The sequence below is a fragment of the Volvox carteri genome (assembly GCF_000143455.1).
Source record: "Volvox carteri f. nagariensis unplaced genomic scaffold VOLCAscaffold_18, whole genome shotgun sequence".
Taxonomy (NCBI): Eukaryota; Viridiplantae; Chlorophyta; class Chlorophyceae; order Chlamydomonadales; family Volvocaceae; genus Volvox; species Volvox carteri.
In genome coordinates, this window is record NW_003307561.1 from 542,668 (window position 1) to 569,623 (window position 26,956).

The 26,956-nt window shown below is 55.9% G+C and overlaps 2 protein-coding genes across 2 annotated transcripts; both read right to left on the reverse strand.

The window, feature by feature from the left end:
* Window positions 1–1,670: 1,670 nt before the first annotated feature.
* On the reverse strand, window positions 1,671–16,085 carry VOLCADRAFT_104654 (uncharacterized protein; the record flags this gene model as incomplete). The annotated part of the gene is made up of 22 exons (XM_002950353.1): window positions 1,671–2,071; window positions 2,665–2,744; window positions 4,173–4,351; window positions 4,474–7,637; window positions 8,013–9,177; window positions 9,469–10,086; window positions 10,344–10,581; window positions 10,739–10,923; window positions 11,677–11,835; window positions 11,957–12,104; window positions 12,206–12,297; window positions 12,408–12,521; window positions 12,819–13,051; window positions 13,231–13,376; window positions 13,723–13,802; window positions 13,997–14,092; window positions 14,280–14,397; window positions 14,782–15,129; window positions 15,162–15,256; window positions 15,464–15,645; window positions 15,765–15,933; window positions 16,017–16,085. The coding sequence occupies 22 exons, from the start codon at window positions 16,083–16,085 to the stop codon at window positions 1,860–1,862; spliced, it is 7,890 nt and encodes a 2,629-aa protein (XP_002950399.1). The 3' UTR covers window positions 1,671–1,859.
* A 1,687-nt stretch (window positions 16,086–17,772) lies between these two features.
* VOLCADRAFT_104655 (uncharacterized protein) lies at window positions 17,773–23,122 on the reverse strand (the record flags this gene model as incomplete). Its single annotated transcript, XM_002950354.1, has 8 exons — window positions 17,773–17,967; window positions 18,178–18,948; window positions 19,112–19,145; window positions 20,389–20,448; window positions 20,913–20,956; window positions 21,718–21,834; window positions 22,894–22,913; window positions 23,065–23,122. 8 exons carry the CDS (start codon window positions 23,120–23,122, stop codon window positions 17,773–17,775), a joined length of 1,299 nt encoding a protein of 432 aa, XP_002950400.1.
* Window positions 23,123–26,956: the final 3,834 nt, after the last annotated feature.

Here is a 26,956-nt window from a genome sequence, read left to right on the forward strand (position 1 = left end):
CTTCGCAGGATGTAGCATGTCGTGTGTTTCCGCGTTCTCATCCAATTGGTATGCCAGCGCATCTTAACCCCTGGTTTACAGTTGTCCGACAAATTCCCGGGGTGTAGCAAGTGCTAGTCATCATCGAATCGCTCCTTCGACGTTTCCATGATAGATCTAACATCTTAAACAGGATAGTTCCTTCCTACGCAACTTGGCTATCCCCGCACTATCCCCGCAGTAAATAGGTCATCAGTACAGGATTACAGGCATCCGCCCCGTAATAAGCCCAACCCACGGCATCTCTTCAAACTGTACAGTGTTCCCACTGCTCGCTGCATACCAACCTTCACAATGCTCCCAGTTAACGCACGCAGAGTTCGATTGGCATGAAGACCACCTCACACTTAATGATCTGAACGGTCATGCCAAATGCTGTGCACCATTCCATGAGGGCATTAAGAAGGCACACTAGGCGCCGGTAATTGTGGGCAAGCAGGTTCAGGTCATCTGCGTACAGCTTTAGGTGGACAGGTACCCCATTAACAATGGGGCACCCATCGGCACACATAGCTATTGGCGCTATACGATCTTTGGCCTCCACGTAGTCAGTGAAGCCCTCAATGAAAAACCCGAACAACGTGGGGCTGATGTGCAGCCTTGTTAGACGCCTTGAACAAGGTCGAGATGTTCCCCCAGCCCACCGTCTGCTTTCACGTGCGCACTTTCTGTAACAGGCCTTCAAAGCCTTCGGCATGGCGCCATGCATATGTGCTCTCTAATCTCAGCCGAAGTAGGCGACGCGGAACAAGGTCAAAGCTTTCTCAAAATAAGGAATCAAACCAAACTGACAGAAAAGCGGGGGGGTTAATTATCAGGGCCATTCTTGTGCCGGTCAGTAAGGTTCCGAAGCAAGAGTAGGTCGTGTATGGTGCCTACCTTGGCCCGGAAACCATCCTGCAACGGGAATCGTGCATTGTCAGCCTCACCCCATTTGGTCAACCGGCGCTCCAAAACACTCCACCAGGGCTTCACCCGCCGCAAGACCACAACAGTTGCTCTAATCGCACAAATCGTTTTTTTTGTGAATTGCCGTCAAGACACTTCAAACTTGTGAATGAGGCGCCTGGGCGTTGAGGTTGATTCGTACCTCGACGATGGATTTTGGAGTGCAGAGTGCGACAGTCCGGCTCAGCAAAACCACCGATGATTCGTTTAGGCAAAGATAACGTCGGGGCGCCCCCATCTATCTTATTCGCCACATAGGTAAAACTAGTAAAGGATAGTTGAGGGCATTGATGTCGCCGTTTTGCCGACCCTCCCTTCAGCTTTTTCTGTAGGAGCCCCTAGATGCCCCGGCCCCTGCCATCAGCAAGGGAATAGTGGAACTATTGTCGCCGCTATCACTGTAATTCCTCAGAACGTTGTCCTGATCCCGCGGTAACCATAATAGATCATTCCCGCTTTCCAAACGCACTGCAGCGACGCAGCTAGATGTAGCCCTAAGCAGAATTGTAATCCGCCACGCTCGAGGCCTTCCCAGTACATATCTCCCTTCAGCTGTAAGTTTAATCCCAGGCCAAACCGCTATCGGACATTGGTGCGGAGGCTGCTTGGATGTTCCCCCCGCGGCTTCACGGAATTGCGCTTGTTGCACCGGAACATGCAACATGAAGGGTAACAATACAGTTCAAGATTCAAGTTAAAAATCTTTAAGCATTGTTCGCCAAACTATGCCGGCACTATACGTATGCGTACCTAAACACAAGCCACCTTTCCTGAACCTGCCCGAAGTCCAAATGGCCAGGGAGCTGACCAGGCGAAAAAATAAGATCTGGTCAAGCTGTAAAAGAACAACAGGCCGGAGGGAAACTTGCAGGCTAGTACTTCTCGAGATGCAACGTTGGCTGATAGGCTTTGTACCGATCAGTCAATGTTCGCCAAATCGTAGCTACACAACAATACCACCGCTTCGTTTTTTTGCCCTCCAGGCCCTCCAGGTCTAGATTATAAAGCACATCCAACACCTCAGTGCCATGCTCGTCTTCATGAACTGCCAGAGCAACCTTGGCCTTCATGCGCCCGGCGCGTCCTGGACAGCAGCATCCCGGCCCCGGCGGATTACCAACATCGCCGCGCTCATCGGCCAGCTGCCGACTACCTGCCGACTACCTGCCTGCCTGCAACGATAACTTCAGTAAATCAAGCACAAAACACACACCGCGCGAGTGAACAACGCAGGGGAAGCACATGAGAGCCGTCAGCATAAGTTAACAAAGCGAAACCACACAACACGGAGCCACAGCAGCGCAGCGCATTCAGCCAGCGCTTAGAGGGCACAAACCAAGCTCTGCTGGGGCTCCACTCGCACAAACACGTCGCTCTTGTCTCCACGATTGCCGCAATACATTTTCGCAGGCTCAACGTGTTGTAAGCGGGGCAACTAGCCCCAGAAGAATTACCTAACGGGAGATCCTCATCTAACTGCCTCCGCAACTGACCTCGCTAAAAATGGGTTTCGTACCGCAGCGGCCCCGGCGGCAGCTAGCTCCCTTGGCCGCAAACTCTAGCACAAGCACGTACACATGACCTTACACCCGACAAGCGCTCTTCCATCCTCGCTCAGCCCTCTCATCTCACGACGTAACAATCATCCATGCTCCCTCCGCCTCTGCCCACACGCACTGTTGTCGCCCTGCATCACTGCCAGGCACGTTACCTCACTCCTTCGATGACCCAAGAGCGCCGCTACATGGAATGGCCACCTACGACCACACAAGAGACCACGCAACTCTCGAGAGCAAACCGTGCAGACGCCATTGGCCCCGTTGGAAGCCGCACACGACCTCCATGACCTGCATGGGAGACCAGAAATGTGAAAAAGTACGCGCCCTTACTGTACGTGCACACAGCTTAGGATGCCTCCGAAGTGTAGCATTGCACCCCTGACATTTTTCCACCCTTTTGGCGGATTACTGCCAGTGGCCCACAGTGAACAAACCAACCTTCGGACAAGGGCAAAGCCCATGATATAGAATTGTGGACGCTGAAGCGCATGGGGCAAGAGAGAAACATCCTACGTGTAAGAAGGCCTCGCCGTGGAGTTATCATAACGAAAACGACACATACTATTCAGGACGGAGGACAACTTACGAACCCCAACATAGCCATTTTTGCCGCAATCGTCAGTACTCTCATTATCCCAGGGCACCAGACATGTCATATCCACGCTCAACAGCCATTCCCATATTATGCCCACAACGGCCAACAAGGATGTCCACCATATAGGGACGAAGACGCCTTCCTCGGCTGCGATCTAATGCTCCACCTGCTCCCTTATCGGGTCCTACGCAGAACCCCACAGCACAGTCAGGCGAGTAGCGAGGCGAGCCAAGCCCTCTTGCGGCGACCCTGTTCGCAGCTGCTGCTTGTCTGATAGCAACTAGCCACCTCGGCTGTTGCCTGCGTTGCCCTCCTGCCGGACTCGACTCCCAGTATCTCAGACAACCCTCTTTCCCAAACACGGATGTCATCATCTCCAATCATGCTTTTCCCCCATCGTTACCGCAGCCTGCCCGACTGACCCCCAAGTGCGGCGAACGGCCTTCACAGCGCAGATGATTGCAGTACGCAATCCAGACATACGTTTCAGTGAAAACAACACAAAGCAAGCGGTGAACATATGTCCATAGGGTTTGGGAATGGGGCCCAAGACGTTCCTACTTCTAAAAACTCAAGGCGTCTGCTCCCAGCCTATTCTAAGCGCTCCTAAGTCAGCGCTAATCAACGCAGACAAACGGCGGCTCCTCACGGCGTCATGTGCTCATTTGCGCACACACAAGGTAGAGCGTAAGCATGGTTGCAGGACGCCACATGCGGCCCCAGCCATAGACAAAAGAGTGCGTGGCTAGCAATGCCGTTAATTAACACGGCCCAACCGTATGCCGACCGCAGCAACAGCCCCGGTCAAGATGAGGTCAGACATTCCAAACCATGCGACGTGGCCACAACATTGGCAGACCACGCGCTTGCAAACTCAACCGTTCTAAGCGCATAACTAAGCGCCACCCGTTAAGACTTAGCGCCAATGTACCATACCAGATCTTCGCAAGAACCCCATCATATTTCTAAGCCTGGATAATATACCAATGCCAAGCTGCTTGCCAAAAAGAGCTGCGAAGGATGACCCTTACGCCGCCTCCGGCTGTAGCTGCGTTTGCCGTCCTTTTTCCGTCGCCTCATAGAACAGCACGGACGGCTGGAGCCGCTTTGCACACATCGCCTTGACGACGTCGGCCCAGTGCCCTACAAGTTGAATGTTTGCGTCATCAATCATCAGCCACAGTCCCAGCTCCTCGCTGAGCGCAAACACCTGCGACGAACAAACGCAGCACACAATGCGGCGCAAAATGAGCCAGCAGCAGTCATGCATGAGGATTGTTGCACAGCACAAACCCGTGTTCAATACAAGTGTGGCGTCCCAATCGTCCTCACCAGGTAATGGTGTCCAAAGTAGCAGATAACTGAGCGCAGATCACATGGGGCTGATGGCGGATGCATCCCGCCTGACGCTGGACCACTGCAGCGAAAGAGAAGCGCCAAGTCTACTCTAGGACCCAGCGCTTGAAGAGTTCCCCGCAACGCGTCCAACGGCGACTGCAGGCTTTCCCAAACCAGCACAAGTGTGAACACCGACGGAAAGCGCACAAGCGTCGCAAGTGGATGCGCAGCGGCCGTCGCGCCAGGCACCCAGCACTGGGCATGGCCGTATCCATTAGCAACACTGCTTAATGGGGCGGCTGCATGACGACGCCCGTTGGCGACTGGGAGCACAAGCTGTCCAGTTCCAGCGCCCGCACCGGTAGCCTCTGCCGCGCATAGCACGTCCTCGAAGTAGGCCCCGCTCTCCGATCCATCTAACGCCGCGAAGGCCTTGCGAAGGGCCTGCGCAGGGACTAGGTGGACGTATTTGGTGTACACCTCAGCCGCTGTACCGTCATCCCCACAAGGACGGCTGCCAGCCTGAGCGTGCGACAAATGCACACCAGAGGTCGTGCCAGCTGGTGCTGCCTGCATTGCTGCTACCTCGGTCCCAGTGGGGTTGTCGCCAGTCGAATTGCGGCGGACACGGTTGCACTGCTGCTGCTGGCGGTCCTTACAAGCCGTTCCTCCAGTGCTGCCATGGCCGTTACTGCAGCCGTTGCCGCCTTTCTCCTCAGCAGCGCAGGTCATCACCTCCAGCCCAAACAAAGTGTGAGCAGCCGTGCAGGGAACAGCCGATTCCGAACCGGAAAGTGCGGCGACCTTTCCGGCCTTCCCAGCGACAGCGGCCGCATAGCCAGCTGGCCCGACGGCCTGCGTTGTTGTGGGGTGGCAATTCCCGTTGGGAATGGAGGAGCTCGTAGCAGCAATGTCCCGGAATCGCACCCGACGCGGTAGATGCGGATCCTGCCCTTGCGTCGCTCCACTGCCCGCTTCGGCACGATGCATGCATGTGAGCAGCACCAGGAGCACCTCGGAAGCATCATGCATCTCGCTGAGATCCAGCCGTACCACCGCCTGCCCTGTCTCCAGGACACTCAATGCCTCGCGCAGCGCCAGTGGCGAGACTACCCATGACGGCGCGGCATCAGATAAACCCGCGTCCGCCTGTGCCTTCAGCGGTGCCGCCATCGTACGGAAAATATTCACAAGCGCTCGGAGCACGGTCACATCTGCTGAAGCAGCGCCGCGTGCTGCAACCTCATCCACGTCGAGTTGCAGAACAGCCTCACGGAAGCTGCGCAGGTGCCAGAGGGATTGAATAATGACGTTGAGGAAGCAATTGTGCTGGCCGCCCAGGTTCTGCAAGCCGCGCACCAATAGCAGCTCGCGCGGCTGGCGACTCGCACCCGGGTGGTACACGATGCCGCCGCCACTGCTTGCGGTTGGGGGCGAATGCGAAAGGCTGCCCACCAGCTGCGACGGCGGCCCTGTCAGGAGTGCAGGCCCGGTGGGTCGGTTACCAGGCTGACGTACCGGTGGTGTCGCTGTGCTGCTACTTGTGAAACCGTTCATGTTCGCAATCGCTGGGGTGGAAAGTCCAGCATGGGCAACGCTCCCGTTTGTCGTTCCACATGGGCCAAGGCCCCGCACAGAGGGCGGACTGCTACCCCCCAGGCTACCGTTCGGCACCGAAGTTGGCGACTTGATTCCCGAGGCGCTACCGCCCCCGGCAACAGCCGGGCCGTTTGCATTTTGTTGAAGCTTCGCTTTCCAGGACGAGCCAGGTACCGAAGGCCCAACTGCGGCTGCTGGTAGGGCGTCCCCGTTACCCGACGAGGAAGCCGGAGCCGTGCTTGGGACCAGGGACGGGAAAGGATCCAGGTTATGGCTGCTAGAGCTAGCCGTTGCACTACCGTCCCGCCGTGCCGCAACCATCGACCAGCTCGGCGTCGATGTCGGCGCCGAGATGGCCTGCCCAAAACTTCCTGTGCGCCCCTGAAAGGCTGTCGGGGAACCGCCAGTCGCCGTGCCCGTAAGGCGCTGCTGCTGCTGGCTGGCTGAGCTGGCTGAGGACGCCGCGGACGTCCAGGCCGTGGTTTCATCGGAGGTTGCCCCTTGCATCTGTATAGTCGACGTCCCTACAGACCCATCCACAAATGACCTCCCCTGGGCAGCTGCATCAACATGCCCACTGCCATGCTCACTGCCGCGGGGCATATCAGAAGCCGTTCGTTCTTCCATGATCTCATCAGAGGTTTGGCACGCTGCCGGGGTCGCCTGCGGGCCACCGCCCTGGTGGGCAGCCTCTGCCTGGCCATCATCACTGGCCTGCACGCTAAGGGCTGTAGCCGTAGCCACGGCAGCTGAGTTCTCCCCATCGCGCGAGCCATCACGGTCCGCCTCGGCAGCGGCGGACGCAGACAGGGATTGCGCGGAGCGGGGCGCCCTCACCGACTCAGCTGCCGACCCGTTTTTTTGCATGGTTCCATCATTTGGTCCATGCAGCGGCGCGCCCGTTGCTTGGACCATATGCATCGGCATGGCCATAGAAGCCATCGGCATAACCGGCATCATCGGCATAGGACCGGGTACACCCCATGTCAACATCACGCGGCCGGCCGGAGGAGCCATGCCCGGTGGTGGCGGCGGCAGCACCGGGTGCTGCGGCACCGGTCCTGAGCCCGGCCCAGGCCCGGGCACCGGATGCCCCACAGGCCCACTGGGCATTCCCACCCCGGGCTGCAGGACCGCGGACTCCGCCACGCTGGGTCGTCCCGCATCCTCAACGATGCCGTCGGTGAGCTGACCAGCAGGGCTGACACCAGCGCCGCCATCAGCAGATTCCATTCCCGAGCCATGGGACATATGAGGAGCGTGCACGGGCACCTGCAAGTGCCCCGCAGGACCCATCATCACCATTAGAGGGCCTCCAGGACCTAGCATCGGCATAGATGGCGGTCCCCCGGAATGTGGGAGCGGTTGTACCACGACAGGGCCGCTCATCATGTCCGCCGGTGATGGAGTGACGCCGTGTGGACCAGAGGGGCTAGGCCCTGGACCCTTGCGGGGTCCTGGGCCGCCAGTGCCAGGTCCTCCACGAGGCCCGTCACGGCGGTCCCGCCGGCAGCCATACTGACCCGCAATGGGCGCTGGCGGCTGGCCAGTGAAGTGCCCTACGGGTCCAACACGGGAGTAGGGTCCAGGCGGCGGCATTTGCCCTTGTTGCAGCAATCCTGTAGCGCTGTTTGCGCTATCTGGGAAACCTCCCTGCCGCGGGTACGGCTTCTGGCCGCCTTGCTGTTGTTGCTGTTGTGGCTGCTGTTGCGGTTGCTGCTGTTGTTGCGGCTGCTGGTGCTGCGGCTGCAGGCTGCCCCCGGCACTGGACGTCGGTGCTGCCCCTGCCTGAGGTTGCTGATGAGCCTGCTGGCTGTTAGCAGCCACAGCAGCTGCGTTGGTGGACGCGGAGGCAGCCTTGCCTGCGGGCACAAAGGAGCGCGCGTTGGCGTTCAAAGTGCTGCTGGGCTTGCTGGCGCCAGTGGCTGATGGACTTTTTGGAGGTGGCGGAGGCTGTGAGCCCGCCGACACGACTGCTGGCACGCCTTGCCCAGCGGTTTGCTGCAGCGGCTGTTGTGGAGCTTGCGGCATGTGTAGCTGCGGCGGTGGTCCCAGCGGCATCTGCAACCCTGGTGGCACCATTTGCAGCATGTGGGGATGGGGATGCGGCTGCAGCTGAGTTGGTCCACCGGGCGGTGGTATCATGCCCGGCGCCCCCGAGGGGAACACGTATACATGCGGCGGGACGTGGCCTATGGGCCCGTTAGGCGGCTGGCCGTGCTGGATAGGCATGCCGCTCCCAGGAATAGGACCGGAGAACTGCATTGGCGCAATCATCACGGGCGGTTGCCCCTGCGGACCGGCGCCGCCGCGAGGGCCAGCACCTGGCGGCATGCCTTGCGGCTGACCATGCTGTGGCTGCCCTGGGGCGGCTGAGGATACTTGCACAAGGCCGGCTGGGGCCCCAGGCGGCCCGGATATGACTTGTACATGTCCCGGCACCTGTACTGGCGGGCGCGCCATGGCACCAGCTGGTTGCTGCTGCTGTTGTGGCGGCGCTGTGGCAACCTGAATTCCGGGCTGTGGCGGCAGTGAAGGACCCGCCATGCCTGGCGGAGGTAGCGGACCAGCCAGCATACCAGGCCCCGGCAAGGGTGGCCGCGCGCCCGGTGGTGTCGCGATCGACACGAGGACGGGAGGTGGCGGCATCTGTTGCCCCGCCAGCTGCTTGGGCAAGACCGGCCCCATGGGCGGCATTGGCCCGCCCGGAGCTTGCATTGGCACTGGAATGACCCCATTCGCATGCATGTACGGGCGATGAGGACCTGGCCCTGGGGGACCCGCAGGCGCTGGCGGTGCCATGTGCGCCATCATAGGCGGTACAATCCCAGCCAACGGCCCAGCCAAGCCTCCCGGCGGGATATGGCCGATGGGATGGACGACCTGACCTGTGGGAAGCGTGCCCAAGGGCGCCGGCTGAGCAGACGGGGCTATTGCCATGCCAGCAGACGGCCCTGGCGTCGGTTGTTGAACGGGCAGCGCCGGCGGAGGGGCCGGTGCATGCACTGTATGTTGCTGTTGCTCGTGCTGCTGCAGGGCCGTAGGAACGTTTGGTCCGACAGCCTGCTGCGGTAGCAGCTGGTGAAGCGGTTGCGGGGCCTGAGAAGGCACTTGAGCGGGCACATGTGCAGGCGCGGGAACGGCAACATGCAAGGGTGCTTGTCGGCTATCAGCACTGCACTGGAGAGCGACATGCTGCCCCGGCTCAGCTATAACCGCATGAATGGTAGGCTGTGGCGTCGAAGATTTGGCCGGCGTCGCCGTGCTACCCGTAGCAACCGGTATAACGGCGATATCCCCGAAAAGGATAGCATCCTCCGGGACGGCAGCTGGGTTTGGGGAAGGCAGGGCGCCAGAAGCCGAAGGCGACCCTGCAGTAGTCTCCGCCACCTGTACTGCCGCAGCCGACGGGGATGGACCAGCGGATGCGGGAGCGGCCGGTTGCTCAGCGGCCTCATTTGCAGGATCTTCTGCAGCCGCATTTGTCGCCACAATAACCACAGATTTGCCAGGAGAAGCTGTCTCAGGCTCCGTAATACCTGCTGATCCGGACACCAGAACCGGGGGCACCGCCGGTAGCACCGGGGTCACTGCTGCTGGTAGGGCCGGCGCCGGTATTGCCGGTGGTGCAGATGGCGGGCGCTGTGCATGCTGCCCGCCGGTACTGCCTTGTGCAGCTTGCCTCTCGCCGCCGTCCCGGCTGCCACTGCGGTGGGTTGGAGCGCCCCCTGAGCCCTGATGGCGCCGAGACTCCCAGTCGCGCTGCGGATGATGGTTGTGATGTTCCCCACGCTCGCGCTGCGGTATTCCATCCCGTGGGCCCATGTAATCCCTGCTCCCACTCCGCAAATGCGTTCGTCCCCCTCCAACGCCGCTGCCTGCGCCGGTCACTGCCTGTGCAGGCGCTGGCGCAGGTGCGGCCACCTCCTCATCCTGGTCTCGTGTATCTTTGTGGCGTCGGCGGCGATTCTCAGTGGTAAAACCCTCCCCGTCGTCACGGTGGACATCCTGTACCGACCGAAGGAGACATGCCAATGTACAGGCAAGGCATCTTGAATTGGGGCAGACGCAAATCGTTTTCTTTGTTTCATGCAACAGCCCAACCGCTTCCAAGTATCGGATATCATGCAACAGTTACGTGGACAAGGGAACGGTCCACAGAAAACGCCTACACGGTCTGTCGCCGGGTCCCAACTTCTCGCCGAACAAGCTATTTGAACCCCAGGACATCATTAACTCTGTTCCATCGGCGGACCGCAACTGACCTCGGGCGATGACGAGCGGTTGCGGTCAGGCTCCTCAGACAAGTCGAGCAACGAAGTTGCACTGATATTATTGCGGTCGTTGCTGCCGGCTGCAGCAGCCATGCCAGAGAGCCGCTCCTCCATGATCATGCGCTGGCGCCAGTACCCGTTCTCATCCGATAACAACTCCTTGCGTCGCAACTCAATGGCAGCTTCCTCAGCCTTGCGCATGGCTTCAACAGCCTCCATGCGCTTCCGCCTGAGACAGTAGGACGGCACGGCATAGGGTGCTGCATCAGCAATAGGAGATACCTTGCAGTGAAGGCAGCAAAGGGTCAAAAACGGCGGTTCGCTGTACCTACGTGGGCAACCAAGTGGACGAATATTCCAATATCCGGACTTATCCACTGCCTCACCTCTCCTGCTCATCCCGAATGGTCCGCTCTCGTTCTGCCTCCTGCCGTGCCGCCCGCTCCGCAGCCTCCCGTGCCGTACGTTCTGCTGCAAGACGCTCCTTTTCGCTCTTGGCCTTTTCATTCTTCTTGGCCTTTGCCGCCTTCTTCCGCTCACGCTCCGCGGCTTCGCGCTCCGCTGCCAAAATCTACGACAGGCATGGGAAAAGGAGAGCGGCATGATTGTCATAACCGGGCAAGAATCCCCGAGTGTGCTCTTACCGTCCATTCACGGCTTCCATAATTTGTAAATTACACGTGGGACATCAGATTGCCGCAGCTGCAGCGTTGGCGCATCAGGATCAAAGTTTTTGTTGTAATTTAGGACTCCCATAATCGGGTCGAGTCTATCACATCTCATCATATGCGCCAGTTTCAGGTACCGTTGTCCCAGATTTATGTTCGCCGTGCAATGCTAGGCTGCGTATGTGCGGTAAACATCAAGGAACAACCAAGCCCAGCCAAGTCACTCGCCTCCATGCGTAAGACTTCGTCTTCGGCAAGCTTCGCCCGCTGGGCTGCGTATTCAAGCCCACGCTGGTCAAGGCGCTCCTGCAGCAAGGGCAATGCGAGCTGTGTGCCAATCATAGCTCCGGGGTCATCACAGGCCACGTTAATAAGCTGCATCTCCAGGTGCTGCAGCGCCACTGAGCTGTCTTCCAGCCGCCGCTCGATGGCCTGAAAGAAAAAACGCCCAGGAGGTAGGTTCATGTCGGCGACAGCCAAAGACAGTGCAGACGCATGTCGGACAATAGTAACCAAGTCTGTTCCGGTAATGTGCGGCAAACGACCTATCCTATGGGCGAGCTCATAATCAGCATCGCATCTCAGGTTTTACGATGTTAAAACACCAGCGCACCTACCACAGGAACCGTAACAACAGAAAAAGCGTGTATTCTTACCTTGAGCGCGGCCTTCAGGTTGTCGAAGAAGGTACGATCATCGGCATCACCGTAGAGCTGCTTGCGCACGTCTTTAGCGAAGTGATTGCGCATCTTGGTGAGCTGGACATACTGCTGCGGTGTCAGAGATCCGGACGCGGCCTCCAAGTCCCCCTCAGCCTGTGCGATAACACCGCAGCAAAGAGCAGGATGTATGCAACCGAACTGCGATATCCGAACAGCACAAATGCTCATCTACAGCAAAGTTGTTTCGGCAGTAAAGAGTGTGCAGCAAACACACCTCAGAGTCTTTAATTGCTCCGCTGTCTCCTCCGCTTGCACTTGCGGCTAGGGCGCGCTCGTTCCGGCACGTAATTAGCTCCTGGAACTTGTCAACCAGGTTCTCAACAGTGCTCTTCCAGCCCTGCAGCTGCTTGATCTCGGTCTCCCTGAAAGCACAACAACGACGTGCACCAGCATACGTTTTACCCATCCGAGCCTGGTGAACATATTAACATGCGGAAGGTAACACATATTTTCCCGGACCCACCGCTTCGCCATGTCGTATTCAGCCTTCTGCTTCTTGTCGTACGTGGCCTGCAGCCGCGCGCCCTGCTCGCGAAAGGCTGTTTGGACCTCCAGCTGCAAGCAGAAAGGACGACATTAGACCAACAGCGCGTTACACCTCGAGTTGTGACAATAGTGACAATCTGCTCAGGAGAATTCAGCACGAGTCATGTCTGCATACACACCTGGTGCCGGTGGCGCTCCATTTCTGCGGCGCTACGGTAGGCGCCTTCCATGCCGCGTGGCTGGTGCTTGACCTCGTCGAGCTCCCGCTTTAGGCGCTCAAACTCCGGCTCGCCCTAAACAGCAGTAGGAATGCAGGCCATCAACAGCTGTGAAATATTAAATTTCGTGCTGTCGGTGCACAAGACCTAAACCATCGTCACCGGCCAACCCGTGAAAGCTGCGAGTCATAACTACCGCGCGCACGCACCCATACTATGGTCCCTCCTGGCGATGTTCCATTTTCTCATGTAAACAAGCAAATATCTCCTCTACCGCAGAGAAGCAGAAAGGTTATGCGGCTTTCCGGAAAGCGGCACCTCCTATCTGGGAAGTCACCATCAAGCCCGTGTTTGCGGATCCTCCTACCGCACCTGCCGCAGCGCCTGCTTAAGAATGCGCAGCTCCTTGTCCTGGGTCAGGTGCTCAAAGACCAGGAAATGCAACTTGGCACGGGTAAGGAGCGCTTCACGGCGCAGCATGAACAGAATGACTTCATCCGGCAGCGGCTTCGAGTCCCAAACCGCCCCAATACCGAGGCTAGACGTCATTCCGTCATCAAGCAGCAGCGGCGAGGCAGACGCTTGGCCAGATTCGCCGCCTACACCTGTGTCCAACATCAGAAACCACGTAGCAGCGGGGCATTGTAGTCTTGAGCCGACAAGCATAAGTTAAAAATCCACGCTGACATCCTGTCAACCGAAAGCCCCGCATCCAAGTCAACGCTTTGGGGGCACAGTCTCGTTCACACCAAATTTCCTTGCTAAGCCTCTATGGGCAACGCACCTGGCAGGTCGCGCTTTGGCTGCGGACGCAGATCGTAGCCCTGCCTGGTGAGCTCCGCTGCCTCCAGCCGACTCTTCAGCATCTCACTCAGCAGATCCTTGCACTGCCTGGCCCGCGTCTCCCATGCGAGGTGCTCTTCCAGAGCTCTGTAGCACAGGACCCGCCAGCAACCACATCCATCAACCGCGCAGAACAGACTGGCAGACAGCCCGGATACCAACTACAAAGACCATCGCGCATTACAGCGCATTAACGGTTCTAAACATTGTGGCCTGTGGCCCCGTAAAAGCACCATCTGCCGGTTGCTACTTCCTCAACGGCATAGATAACACACAACCCTTGAATTTCCGCATGCGCTACGCTCTCCCTTTTCCTACTTGCCTGACCAGAAGCATGTGCGCGTCTGCAGCAGTTGGGTGTGACATGCCCAGACAACGCTTAGCACCGTCCCGTGCTTTTTCCGCTGTGCTGACGATGCTTCCGTACACCCACTCCAGCACCAGGCCATTATGGCCGGGGTCCTCGCCTGGCTTAGCACGCCGGGGATGACCGTCCTCGCCGAGGAGACGCTCCTGTAGCAACATGATCACACTATTTATCTCCAATACAACCACGCACGTTACGACCAACCCCAACGCTGAGATCTCTGTCGTTTACACGGCTAACACTCGCCGGTCATCGATTACATCATAAGTCTGGCCTGGACACTACAACCCAGTATTTAATCGGGAAAGGACTTCGCTACAATGCGCACCCTGCAGCTCACTTGCAAGTGCTGCAGCCATTTTGCATTCACAGTAAGGCTGTTGCTCTCCTCGTTGAGCGACCACAAGTCCACATCGCCCATGTTCTCCTCCTCCTCCTGCACAAAGCGGTTTGCAAAAGCATTCAACTTTGGTAAAACCAAAACCACAGCTTTCAGCGAGCCTTCCCTGAGCTTGTTATAGTGTTGTTTACGGGGGTTTACGCATTCGTGGTTTCCACGGCCAGTCGAATTAAAACACATAAGGCATGCACACACATTCCGCGCTGGGCCACACCACACGCACCTCCTCGTCCTCCTTGGGCTCCGGCTTCAGTTTCGTGGACAGCGCATCGACCTTCTCGGTTAGCCACTCCACAATACGCGTCACATCATCCGGCAGCAAGTTTTCCAGGTCCTCGAAGCTGCACAGCCATCCAACGGAACCGGACCCACATGGCAGCAATATGTGAACAAAGGTTGGCCTAGTCATGCCTGCAACGCCAGCCGCCTCATTGCGAAAATAGTCCTCAATTGAAGCGAAATCCCAATTTCGCTTCAGATTCGATTAATAGAAAGCTGGAGGAGCAAGGCAGGACATCCAATACGACATAATCAGTATGAACTGAAGCAAAAGCTGTGGACCCGCCACATACAAGGCACGGCAGCATGCCACATCACAGCGGTACACTGACGTATGTATTTTCACTCGTACGTAATGGTGACTGAAAGGCCTCCATTTATGTTGGCCATCCAGGAAAGGCCACCCCTTCCAGCCAACCCCCCAGCGGCAGGAGGACACCCCATACCTGAGCTCCAGCTTCGTGGTTTCACGGTGACCTTCTGGAAGGATCTCCATGACATACGTGGTAATTGGGGTCAGTAGCGAATGGTAGAGTTGGTCATTCTCCTTGGCAAGGGCCTCCAGCAGCACCGATAGCAATTCTATATTGGCGTCGCGCAAATGTGAGCCAGGATCCCCACGACGACGGTATGGCCGCGTGGCTCCATCCTCCCCGTTCGCTCCCACCGCGGAAGGCCTCAGGCTGTTCGCGCTGGTGCTTTGCTGTACTTTCGATAGCAAGTCAAGCCTACAATACGTGAGTATTTGGATGGGCTTCTCAGATTCATTCAGATTCATGGTCAGCGCGCCACGGCTGAAGATGACGAGGCAACACAGGGTACTTACATTCGCTGTCTGAACGCCGCCTCCGCTGGCTTCTCCGTGGCCCTGGCCTCATCGCGCGGAAGCAGCCTCCGTAGCTCATCGCGAATGTGCTTTTCCTGAGGGATTCGGGTTGTAAGGACATGGCGAAACCGCAAGATTGAGTCCCGCACGCATTTCCTTGCTAACGGCTGCGCACAATAATAGTTGCCCCCAGGACGACCTTCACCTGTGGACCCTTCCCCCACAAATAATCGCGCATCCCTCGATGCAAACACCCCTCCCAGGGGATCCCCTCAGCCCAGTCTGCCATATCTCCTGCTCACTGTAATATGTTGCCTGAACGACTCCGCGTCGTACAGCGCTGCATTGTCCGCTGGCCAGTGCCACAGCTTCCACGTCCCTTTTTCCTTAAGCCGCTTAATGCCCTCCTCAAGCACATCCTCCATAGACGGCTCGAGCTCCAGAAGTGCGGGGTCCAGCGGTTCCCCCTCAGGTGCATCCGCCACTGCACCATCACCAGAGGAGTGTCGAGAATGTCAACAGACAAAGCGTCAAAAGCTAATTAGCAAGCAACAAATACCATACTTTATTCTCAAGACAAAAGAAAGTAAGAACAAATCTTACCTGCTTGCTGACGCGCAGCTTCAGCTAACTGGTTCGCACGTGCTCGAACACTATCAAGACCTATTGATAACAGCTTGACACGTTCCTCCTGATCCAGTGTCTCCCAGAGAGGCCGCACCAGCGCGACACGCTCCTGCGGTGGCTGCTGCGTCAGGTCCTTGGTGTTCTCCTGCGACGCAAAAGGAGCAAATTTGGCAAGCATGCCCCCAAAGGAAGCTCTGCCGTGCCATAACTGGTCGCACGCCGCCGCACCTGCTGAGGCTTCTTCACAGGGGGCTTAGACCCTTTGGTCTTAGCCCCCTTTCCTTTCTTGTTAACCATTTGCTGTCAATAAAGAGGTGCTGTCATGGACGGGGCTGGCCGCCCAGGCATCTCACTATCCTTACTCCATCCTGCTGCCTCCTGCAACGCCAAGTTGGCAAGCAGAACAAATCAGCTCCAGTATAAAAGCTTTGAGATACAATCAGCTTCGCCCTGAGATCCCTGCGGCTGACAGGGAGCACTATGACGCTTCTGGACCGAAGACGCCTGCGCTGCGGGGCTTAACGGGATGTATCCATAGCTGCCCAAGGCAAAGCCCTGTAGTATCCCTTTATTTTGCTGCAATAAGATCCCTGAAAGGCGCGCCGCCAAAAGACTATCACCACTCGGCCAAACTATCGCCCTGGAATCATTCCTTGTGTAACCTAGCAAACCTAATATGTCGGGGTTCACCGAGGATGCACAACGGCTGTATATCCAGCGCAGCCCACCTTGTCCACAATCAGACAGTTTGGGATTCAGGAAGGAGCCCCAGGCCTGCAGGCTGAGGCTTGATAACGGCCTCTGGCGGCCGAGTAGAGTTTGTGGAAGAAAAGTGTGGTGCGGAGAACCTAAATACGACCCTGGAGTCCGTGCGAGACCACAATTATTAACGCCTACCACTTCGCATGCCACTCCTTCGACTTATCCATTTATACTTATGTAATTTTAACAGCTTTTAGCACAAAAATGAGATGCCAATTTGTATAAATGGTGAAATGCAGCATCTGGATGTTGACACTTCTTCTCATGGCATTGGTATCCATGTAGACTTTGCATTTATGCAGCTTGAGGCAGAACTCTAAACTGTTATGAGCTGTCGCTTTGCTTCCCTCGTCTACCGGTGGCATGCCGATTTCTAGCATGCGAGCTAGTACTCGCAATTGGACTTGAGATTGGGATTTGGGCTTGAACGCCGACCTAAATCTTTGAGGGCATGGGGCTAGTCCCCTCTTGGTGGGCTCGTTTTGCGTTCCCGCATGGTGCCGTCGGTCTCCCTTGACATCTTCCGCAAACATCAACCTATTGCCCCGTCGCTAGCCACAGCATTGATCCCTTAGCCTTATTGCCCTATGAGCCTGTGTTGTTCTAGTTGGACCCATGGGTCGCGTGCAGCAGCTTCCTATGTTCACGTACAGGCCTACCGGAGACTTGCACTGTCTTCCGCCGACATCGACTTCCTTTCACTGGCTTGCATCCCTTGCAACTAGCTGCAACTAACTTCAAGTAGTTACCAGTCTTACATGGTTTGCAGCGCACGCAGTTTATGCACTGGATTCAGCCTCACAGTTATGCGAGTCTGGGACAAACACACTCCTACGCGTCCTTAAGCGATGCTCCGCTCCGTTTGACTCACCCTCATATCCATGTTAACACGACTGGGGCAGGCGACCCATAGCCGGCATCATCCTTACAGCAACCAGCAGAACGCAGTGAAACTAATTCTTCTCCGATTCTTAACTTCCAGCGCCCAGCCGCTGTATCGCTTGTGTTCGCAATCTGGCTTCGCTGTGTTTTCCGGGCTTCTTCTCTATGCCGTTTATGACGCAGTCAATCGTACCGCAAAGAACACAAAAGCCACGAACACACGCTACAATGCGATTTTTCTGTAACTTCCTGCACATCACCTGCGGCCGCATGATGCCGCCGTGCACGTTCAGTCAACCGCATCTTTGCCGTTGCCACGAGGTTCAGCATGCAAGCCTTGTCAGTGCCGTGTAAATGCGTAGATGAACGTGTCAGGCGGCATCACGGCTCGCACACCCTCGTCCGAGGTGGTCGCCTCGTCCCGGATTCGTTCACAGCTGAAGCCGTGCAGCTCTGTCATTCTCTTCACGAAGGCTTCCCACGGTTCATCTGAAGCATCGGTGCACACTTTGCCGGTTGCCCGATCCAGCCATACCTGCCAACAGGGACATAACAGGGACTAAAAGTACGGCTCCCTTGACCTGGGTCCTAGTACAGCATGGCGAATTCGGTCACAAACTGATGATGGTGCTAATGATGGTGCTAGGCTCGTTAGAAACAAGCAAAGCATGCAATAATCAAGGGTAAGCCATAGCAGTCCACAGCTTCCGTCCTGCCCACTGTTCCGCCAACGCAGAGCGCTCACCGACTTGCGAATGGTATGCCCTACCAGCGCCACGGCGCCATCACCACAGCAAACGGCCGCGATTGTGTCCGCCAGCAGCGGCACTAGTGAACATACGTACACGACATCGGCGGCGAGGACTACGTCGTACGCTCCAACGTGTTCCGTGGCCCTGCGGCCGCCTCCGGGCTCCCCTCCCTCAGATGGCCTGATCGCCTGCTGTCGACATGGCTGCCCAATGGAGATCTTCCGGCTTCGTAATTCTGGCTCCGGAACCACAGCGCCGTGCGTCTCTGTCACGGCACAACTGCCACCCATGACGGCAAGCTGGGACCAATCCAGCACGGCTGTTCGGCAGGCGCCATCAACGGCATTGAGCTCTACATTAGCCGCCAGCAGCGGCAGCGCCTGTGGCAGATCAGTGAGCGTCACGTTCTTGGCACCCACCTTGGCAGCAATGATGCCCGGCAGGCCTAGGCCTGCACCTAGCTCCACGACTGCCTCAGCGTGACGCATGAGCTTGGCGCCCGAGTCCGATGCGATGAACGCAGCCAGGCGCCAGGCGGCGGGCCACAGCTCCCAGCCGAGGAGGCAATCGCAGAGCTGGAGATCCTCCGGAGGCCCTGGCAGCGACAGTGGACTGGTGCTGCTGCGGTGGCCGCTCACCCCTGATGAGTCTTTTCCCTCGCCTGTGCCTGCTCCGAAGTCGGGGGAATGTGGGCCTGGATGCGGGGCTAGGCGAGACTGGGGCTGCGGACCACTAGAAGCTTCTGGCGGCAAGGAGGGCGGTACCTGTGTAGGGTAAGAGGGCAATGATAACGGGCGATGGGCCAGGGAGGTGGGCATATTGAGGTTTCCGTCGGAGCTGGGATTGGCAATAAGGAGCCACGATGTCCCAGAACCTGAAACCAGAGCAGGTGTGTCTTGCCTGAAATGGCCGCTGGATTAAGCGCACCCGGTGAGGCCCGATGGCCACTGTGATCTCCTCCCTTTGCATGGGGATGTGAGTGAAGGGATTGCTCGGGGAGATGATAGGTAACCAGCGAGCGGTTCAGCTGTAAGGAAAGGTTTTCTTGGCGCGGAGCCAAAATGAAGGTGTGAAGGGGGTTAAGACAGGGGGTTGGCCACAGCGGTTGGTCAGCCCGGCATGTCAAGGGATTTAGAGGCGTGCTGGAGGAGCTGTTTGTAGCTGTTCGACGCAGATAGACTTGCATCCCCTGTAGCATGCAGCACGGCTTTGGCAGGGGCTGTCACATTCAACACGTTCACCAGGCGATGTGACGCCGGCGTCGACTGAACATTTTCCCTTCCATTCCGCTGTTTAGGTCGCTTTGGGCTCCTGATTTACCTCAAACATTGTAACTACTTGCTATGAACATAATACGGAAACATACGATTATACATTTAACCTAGATAAGCTACATACGCGCTGTTTGATATGATTAATGATATCTAGCTGTCCATGGTTCCGGCTTCCAGGTCTTATGGCCGTACACCGATGTATAACGGTAAATGTACCGAACATTACACGTTAACACAGGTACAGCGGTCAATTCGTTTGCGCAAAGTGCTTGCGCCTCCTTCGAAACCGCAACGCCTACGACAGCCCTCGAAAGATGTGAATTAACGCAAGCACGTCCCCTGATGGCAGCTTATGCATCCTGTCTTATGCACGAATTAGACAACTTCCCCTTTGGGGTTTTCGTGCGCCGGTAGCGACCGAGCCGCTGTCCGCTATACTTCCCGCACAGCCCGGGACACCTACATGTACCCACATGTAATGTAATGTAATGTAATGTAATGTAATGTAATGTAATGTTACAGAGTGGGAGGCTTCTGGGCCGCTTTATCACATTGTCAGTTCTACGATTTGTCATCTTATAGCACCGTCCACCACTACCACACTATACTTCGCCATACGAACTGTAAGTCCAAGGCGGCGGGTCCAGCCATCTAGGACCCCTCCTCATCCATTCACCCGAACAACCGAAGAGACGGAGGGTTCGGCAATCGCCACCAATCTAGCGTGCGAATCTGGTCCATCAACTGCGACCTCAACTCCACATCTCAGCAGCTAGCCATAATCTCGCGCTCCCGACTAATTCGGGGGTCTCCCCAGGAATCGAACCCAGAACCTTAAACCGCGAATCGCAGTAGTGTCAACCCAGACCAGACCCACATGTAACATCTCGCCTGTGGCCACCGACGGGAAGTCGCCCAGGGGCTACTCACAAAAGACCACACGGCCAGCCCGGCAGGAGGCGCACGGCGGACCCGGCCCTGGACCTGGACCTGGAGATTGCATTGCGGAGGAGGAGCGCGCACCCAGTCGAGGGCCATGAGCCTCGCAACCACTTCCAGCACAGCTACCTTGCCTGGTACTCCACATTTTCAGTGCCAAGCTGCCTTCCAGGACCCGGCCGCGCATTCCCGCGAGCAGGAAACGGTGCGGTGGTTAACGCTGTTCTTGCTTGTGGAGCGCGGGACACAGCAGAAGCGCGGGGGCCACAACCACGATCTGGGTCGCATCAAGAGGTTAGGGGACTAATTGGCCGCAGAGCATGGGCCTTGGATGTCTGTCGCATCATACAGCTAGTGCATCCTGGTCTCAAGCTTGACCAGCGCTGCGGCGGTCACAACCCACAGGGGATGACGCCGCACTCAAGATCACAACGGACTTTGACTCAAGTGCGGCCGGACGAATACCTAGAAGCTTCTGTGCCAAATCGAATCCCTCCCGCGCCACCCTAACTTACGGGATGAGTGGGCTGTTCCGTACTCCTATCTGCTCCAATGACTCCTGCAGGTCCGACGGTGGAGGTTTGGCGAGGTGAGGTCGGCGACGGCGAGGTGCAGTTCGGTGCAGTGGTGGTGGGGAGGGACGGAGGGAGGGGGAGAGGGGGAGGGTCATTCACGATCTGGGATATTTAGCGGTACGCTTGCCTTTTGTTCTCGTACGACATCGTAATCGGCATTTATACAAATATTTATTGTATTGTTACTCAAAAACAGTTAAGGTTAATGGAGGGCCGCACATATGGGGGTTACACCGCATGCACCGCAACTCATCCCCCCACTGCACCAAAAGATGGCCATCTTCACGTGCATCGCATCGCATCGCATTGCCGTAACGGAGGGAAGCGGCTACACACACACACACACACACACACACGAATCGGACGTATGCGGGTTGCGGGGCATCCGGGTTATTCCCCCCCGGGTGCGGCATATTGCACACCGGGTGTGTAGTACTGCCCGTACCCGGGAGAAACGCCGTATGCCCGCTATCACCCCCCCCATATGGAGGACGGGGCATGGCCCGCCATGACTGACTGGGTGACTGAATGACTATCTTGCTCACAAGCCGAGGACCTCCCGGCTTGCTAGACAGCCTTCTCGAACAGCAGCATGTACTTTGCGTTGCGATTATGTCTGTCTGTATGTTTGTTTGTTTGTTTGTTTGTCACCGGATGACTTCTCGCTGGCCACCTCCCCTCTGTGCGGATAGAACGGGGGGAAGGGACTGTGACGTGCATTCCGTTACGTTGATAAGTGGCTTACCAGCAATAACCTCGTTACCTCTGAAATGTAAGCGCAAACTAGTACTATTTCTGCCGTATTGTACAGGCACCTATCGTACCCAACCTCGGGTGTGTCCTTCCTCTTGTTCGAGATCACCTGTTGCGTTCAAGAGCCAAATAGCGGATAAAGTTGTGGAACTGTAACGACCAAGTATCTGTATGATCGGTCATTTCTCACAACAGGGACACATGGACAGAAGGAGGAGGTATGGCTGCAAGGAGATTCTCAGGCTACCCAAGGGGAGAGAGCCTGAGGGGGTACAAATGGCCCTCCGCAACGGCAGAAGTCCCCACGGCTTGGGGATGCAGCTATAGCTGAGAAGAAGGCTGTGGCGTTCCTTGGTGGCTTTTTATCGCCATGAGGGTCATTGTGCCGCAGTGGCCTCTGTTCTACTGGAAGGGCTCGTCGTTTGATGCGATGGTGGTGACAAGGACTGTGCAGGGATTTTGATAATAGGCATGAGTCAGTACGAACAAAACCACTACTACCGGACTCGTTGGGATGAATAATTGTTACCATTACGGACTAAGGACACGTACATGGGCAGATTGCGACCTCCACGCAAATTCCCTCTTTGAATTTATGGCCAGGATTACTGTTTGGAAGGAGATGTAGGTTGGGTCACTCATTATTCTTTTGGCGGTTTCCTTGGGTTGGGACGATGGCGTTAAAACATTGCAACCGTGCATTTTAAACACCTTAAAAAATGCCGGAGTAGAGCAAAAAATGGCCTCATCTTTGAATGTTGCATGGAGTGGAGGTTACGGTGTTTCGTTGTCTAAACAAGGCTGTCGCTCTCCAAAAAATTACGACCTGGATATTGTGCTCGCATACTGGATCAGTTATGTCCCTTGACATAACTGACATTGGAGAGTGCGAATGGCCGTGGTAAAAGTTTCCGGTATCGAGTTGACGTGTGGTCATGTACGTCGTGCATCATGGTTGGATGTGAACCACCGACTCGACACCAAACTGCCGTGTTAAAACATAATATTAACTGTATACATTTTTTGCGCTTTTTAATGCTTCCTCGCTTGCTTTCTGTCTTTATTGTTCGTGGTTCGTGGGTCTAGAATTCCTACTACTGGCGCCACGTCTGCAAATTTTTGTAGCTGCTATGGCTCCAAGTTGCTGTTTCGAACGGCACGGTCTAACCTGCGGATCTGTGATGCGGCCTGTACGTCGTCGCGAGCGTGTGGTCATGTGCGGGTCAGTCGGAGAGGACACACGTGCCGAGGCACCAGCGTCCTCCTCGACGAGTAACAGTGGTAGATCAGCCGAAGTGTCTTCAAGCCAACGCTGGTTGTCCGGTGCTCAGGTACGCACCGACAAGTTTGGTGTCCATGGCCTTGGGGACCTCCGCCACGGGTTCATCGCATCCCATAAAGGCCGGAAATATAACAGCTAACTATTCGATATCAAAGAAAAGGCATTTTTACAATTGGCTTCGGGATTCTCAGAGTAAGAAGGGTGTTGCTTAGGGTGTTGCTTGCCTAACGACTTGACGGACTGTCACATGGCAACCTTACCGGCTAAAAGTCTTAGATTTTTGCGAGCTAACTTTATTGGATATGCAATGATGTTTTCCCTTGGTTTGGCTTCGGAATACACAATTGCGCAGGCGGCGGCCGCAGGGCCTAATAGCAACGTTGTTCAGGTCCTTAGAGCGAACCGAAGTGTCAAATTATTTCGCTCTGAGAGTCGGAGGCTGGGCGAACGAAGGCTGGCGGCGTTCGCCTCCACAGTTGCGTTGACAGCTCTGGTACGTGTGGTGGTCGTTACGGCGGTGAGAGAAATAAGGGGTGGTTTGCGAGACAGCTGGATGCAGCGGGATGCCGGACAAACAAGTTTTGAAGGCTGCGGCACTTTTGTTGCGTGTACATGTAATTTTCCTAATGAACTATTAACGCATTAGCGGACGGGGGCTCAGATGACCATGCTAATAGGCACATCCCTCTACTTGCGCCCCTTGTTGTTTTCACGATCCAAGTTATGTCGGAGATTATTTTTGTTGATGTTGGCTATCTGACTGTCAGGTTGTGTTGGGATTGCTGTACTGCTGAACTGCAGGCCGTGTACGGCCAGGACCTGATCTCGCAGCTGGGCAAATGGACTTCTCTGCCCGTTGAGGATCTTGACGGTCTCATCTACTTCATCATCACGTTCAACCTGGTCAGTCTGGTGCTGCCGAAGTCGCGATATAGCAAATGGAAGTAATGGACAAACGGACAGACAGACAAGGGGGAGGACAAGCGCACATGGAACGTGCACACATGAACGGATGGACTGATGGGACCTTGCACATCATGCCAGCTGCACACATCAGGGGCGACAAGGCGAGGGCGACGACGACCCGGGGTCCCCCGGTCCAGGCGCACTCGCGTACCCTCGGTGAACGTTAACCTGCTGCTGCTGCTGCTGCTCTTTCGCTATCGTCGCATGTATTCCTGCCGTGTGTAAGTGGGGCTTTGTTTCCATTGATGACCGGAGGCATGGAATTCGCGTCGTCTCTGGGGGCGAAGTCAGGCCAGGTGTGGATGCCTGTCTGTGAATTGCGCCCCAAGTCTTTTTCAGTCAGTCCTGTTTCTGGTGCTTGAATCCCTTTTCTCGTGTTTTCGGGAAAGACAGCACAGCGCAGCATGCGGAGGCGGCATGGGGGAAAGGAAGGTTTGTACTGGGCAAGTCGCTTGGTCACGGCGTTGTAGTACAGCATTTCCTTCAGTATCAACCATTCGCTGCTGGGGCTTGTGCAACTGTACGACTACACGTTGGAACCGCTACAGTTGTGCCGTTGAAATGAACTGTGCGGCGGTTGGTGCGGCGATTTGATTGGCGGTTGGCGGGCGGTGGTGGGGGAAGTTGGAGAGTCCTAAAAGTTGGCGGTTCGGAGGATGGAGCGATGCACTATAAGCTGTGGTGCGCTGCCGTTGTGTCTTCCATCGTTCGCTCGTTTCATTTACCTAAAACATTTCTATCTTTGATCGGCGTGTATCAGTGTATTCAATCGGCGCGCATTATATCACCCTCTCTGCATGTGTGTTCGTATATGTGTATGTATGTATGTACTTTCGCCGGGCAGGCTTGGGCTTACGTCCTGTGAATTGTTAAGTTTGTATACCCGTGTTCTACGGCGACTTTTGTCTTCATGCTGCCATCGTGTTATGGATCATGTGTGAATCCTCTGACTCCCTGCCGCACTGCTATGGGGGAGAGCCTGTTTGTTATTGTGTTATTGTGTTCATGGTGCACGCACTCTTATAGACACATGCCGCATCGCATAACGCGCAGGTAGGTGTAAAAATGAATGAAAAAGGTTAGGCGAAGAGAAGTCCGGGCGCTTTTGGGGGCGCTTTTCGGTTCACGGTGGGTGACCTTTTCTGACACATGCCGTATGCCGTACTGTGCAACAAACTCCAACTGCCAGTACAGGCACCGCGTTTGGATGCTACGCGGACGACACGGGATGTTCTCGACAGGGATTCATCTGTGGTGGCCTAATGTATGGGTGGAGAAGTTATATTGCTGTTTGACGAAGCAGCTCCTAGCTCGGGGAAGTGGCGCCGGTAGAATATAAATATTCACGTTCACCGGGCGCCTGGCGGTTGATGGAAAAGTTTTGCGATTTAGCCAAGGTTTATTGTCTTTGGTCAAATGTTTTAAGATCGTTCGTAGATACATCAGCGGCGATGAGCCAAGTCCGAGGCGTGTACCTTCGAACTATAAGCGCAACGTCAAGGCTTTGCGCCTCGACTCCTGCTGCAATTTCCGTTAACTTTCTAGATGCAGTACCGGTATTACACAATGTAGCGTGTGTGTGCAGATACGCAATCGTAGGCAGTTATATCTGTCACCAGTTGGCGGTTACGATTACAAATAGTTTAGTGTGTGTTCCGTTCCGTTCGTGACAGTCGTCAAAGCGGCTGAGGGTGGAGGTACTAAGCTGGAACTTCGTTCCAAATGAGTCCACTTGGGCAGTTGAATTTTTTACTGTCCGTTGTTTCCGCAAACGACTCTCACAGGCGCCTCGTGATTGCTACAACTGTTTTATGACATCCTCTCGCTCGACATGTGGATGACCTGGATAACGGCTCGCTCGCACACATATAGGGGGGGTGCCCTTGGGCCTTCGGCTCGTATGGGTAGTTTTACAGGTATGGGGTCACGCACCCAACCATGTAACACACACACACACATATAGGGGGGATGTGTCGTTCCCGCAAGGGCGGTGTTGTTAAAGGCGACATTGTGTATTTGTCATTACGTCCAATCATGTGTTTTGGTAACTACTCGCTAAACAAGAAACTGGATAACTTACAAAAGACAAGAAAATGTACCGCAATGCACAATAGGGGCACACCTATGCAAAAGCAGTTGGCGCCAGCGAATGCACGAAATGTGAACAAAGCTAAAACTAGCAGTCAGCCATGTCAGTTAGATGTAGAAAGTCGAGTGTGTCGGCTTCCTCGAAGCCGGAAAAGGGCGGGGACCCCCTGCATCCATACAGGCCGGTAGCTACGGCGGCACGTGTGACAATTGATGGGTAGTGTCAACGTGGTGGGAGGTGTACTTGTTGCAGCTGTGCTGATGCTGTGGGAGCTATGCTCGCACCGGCGGAATCGTCAGCACCGCCTGCAGGCGCCACGCGAATCACGTCCATCCCGGGTGCATGCCGCATGGACAGTCGGAATGCCCATGTGGGCAAATGTAGACGCAAGGTGACGTCCGGTGCTGTCTGTGATGTTTACCACCGAAGCGCCAGCGGCTTCAGCAATCCGCCCCACAGCCCCGGCACACTGCAACTCTTCGGAGGCTCCAAGCATTGGCCGAAGTAAATGTACAAACGAGCAGCTTGCGTATTTCATAGAGAAATGAAAGCAAATTTGTCGGCCTGCTGGTGGCAAGTCGGAATGCCCGTGCGGGAACATGGTAACTCAAGCTGGGCGTTCGGGTTATCAACTCAGAATTCAAATATGAGATACGCGGCACCTTTGAGATTAATTTAGCCCGTGAGGTGTTAATGTGACTATGGGCTGGGTCAATGGAGGCAGCCAATTTTGTTTGTGCTCATACAATTTTTGTTGGCTACAGGCGAGATACCTTGCAATAGAGAATGCATTATATTACCAATAACGAGTTTCAGCCGGGCGAGATATTATGATTGTGTGTGTGTGTGTGTGTGTGTGTGTGTGTGTGTGTGTGTGTGTGTGTGTGTGTGTGG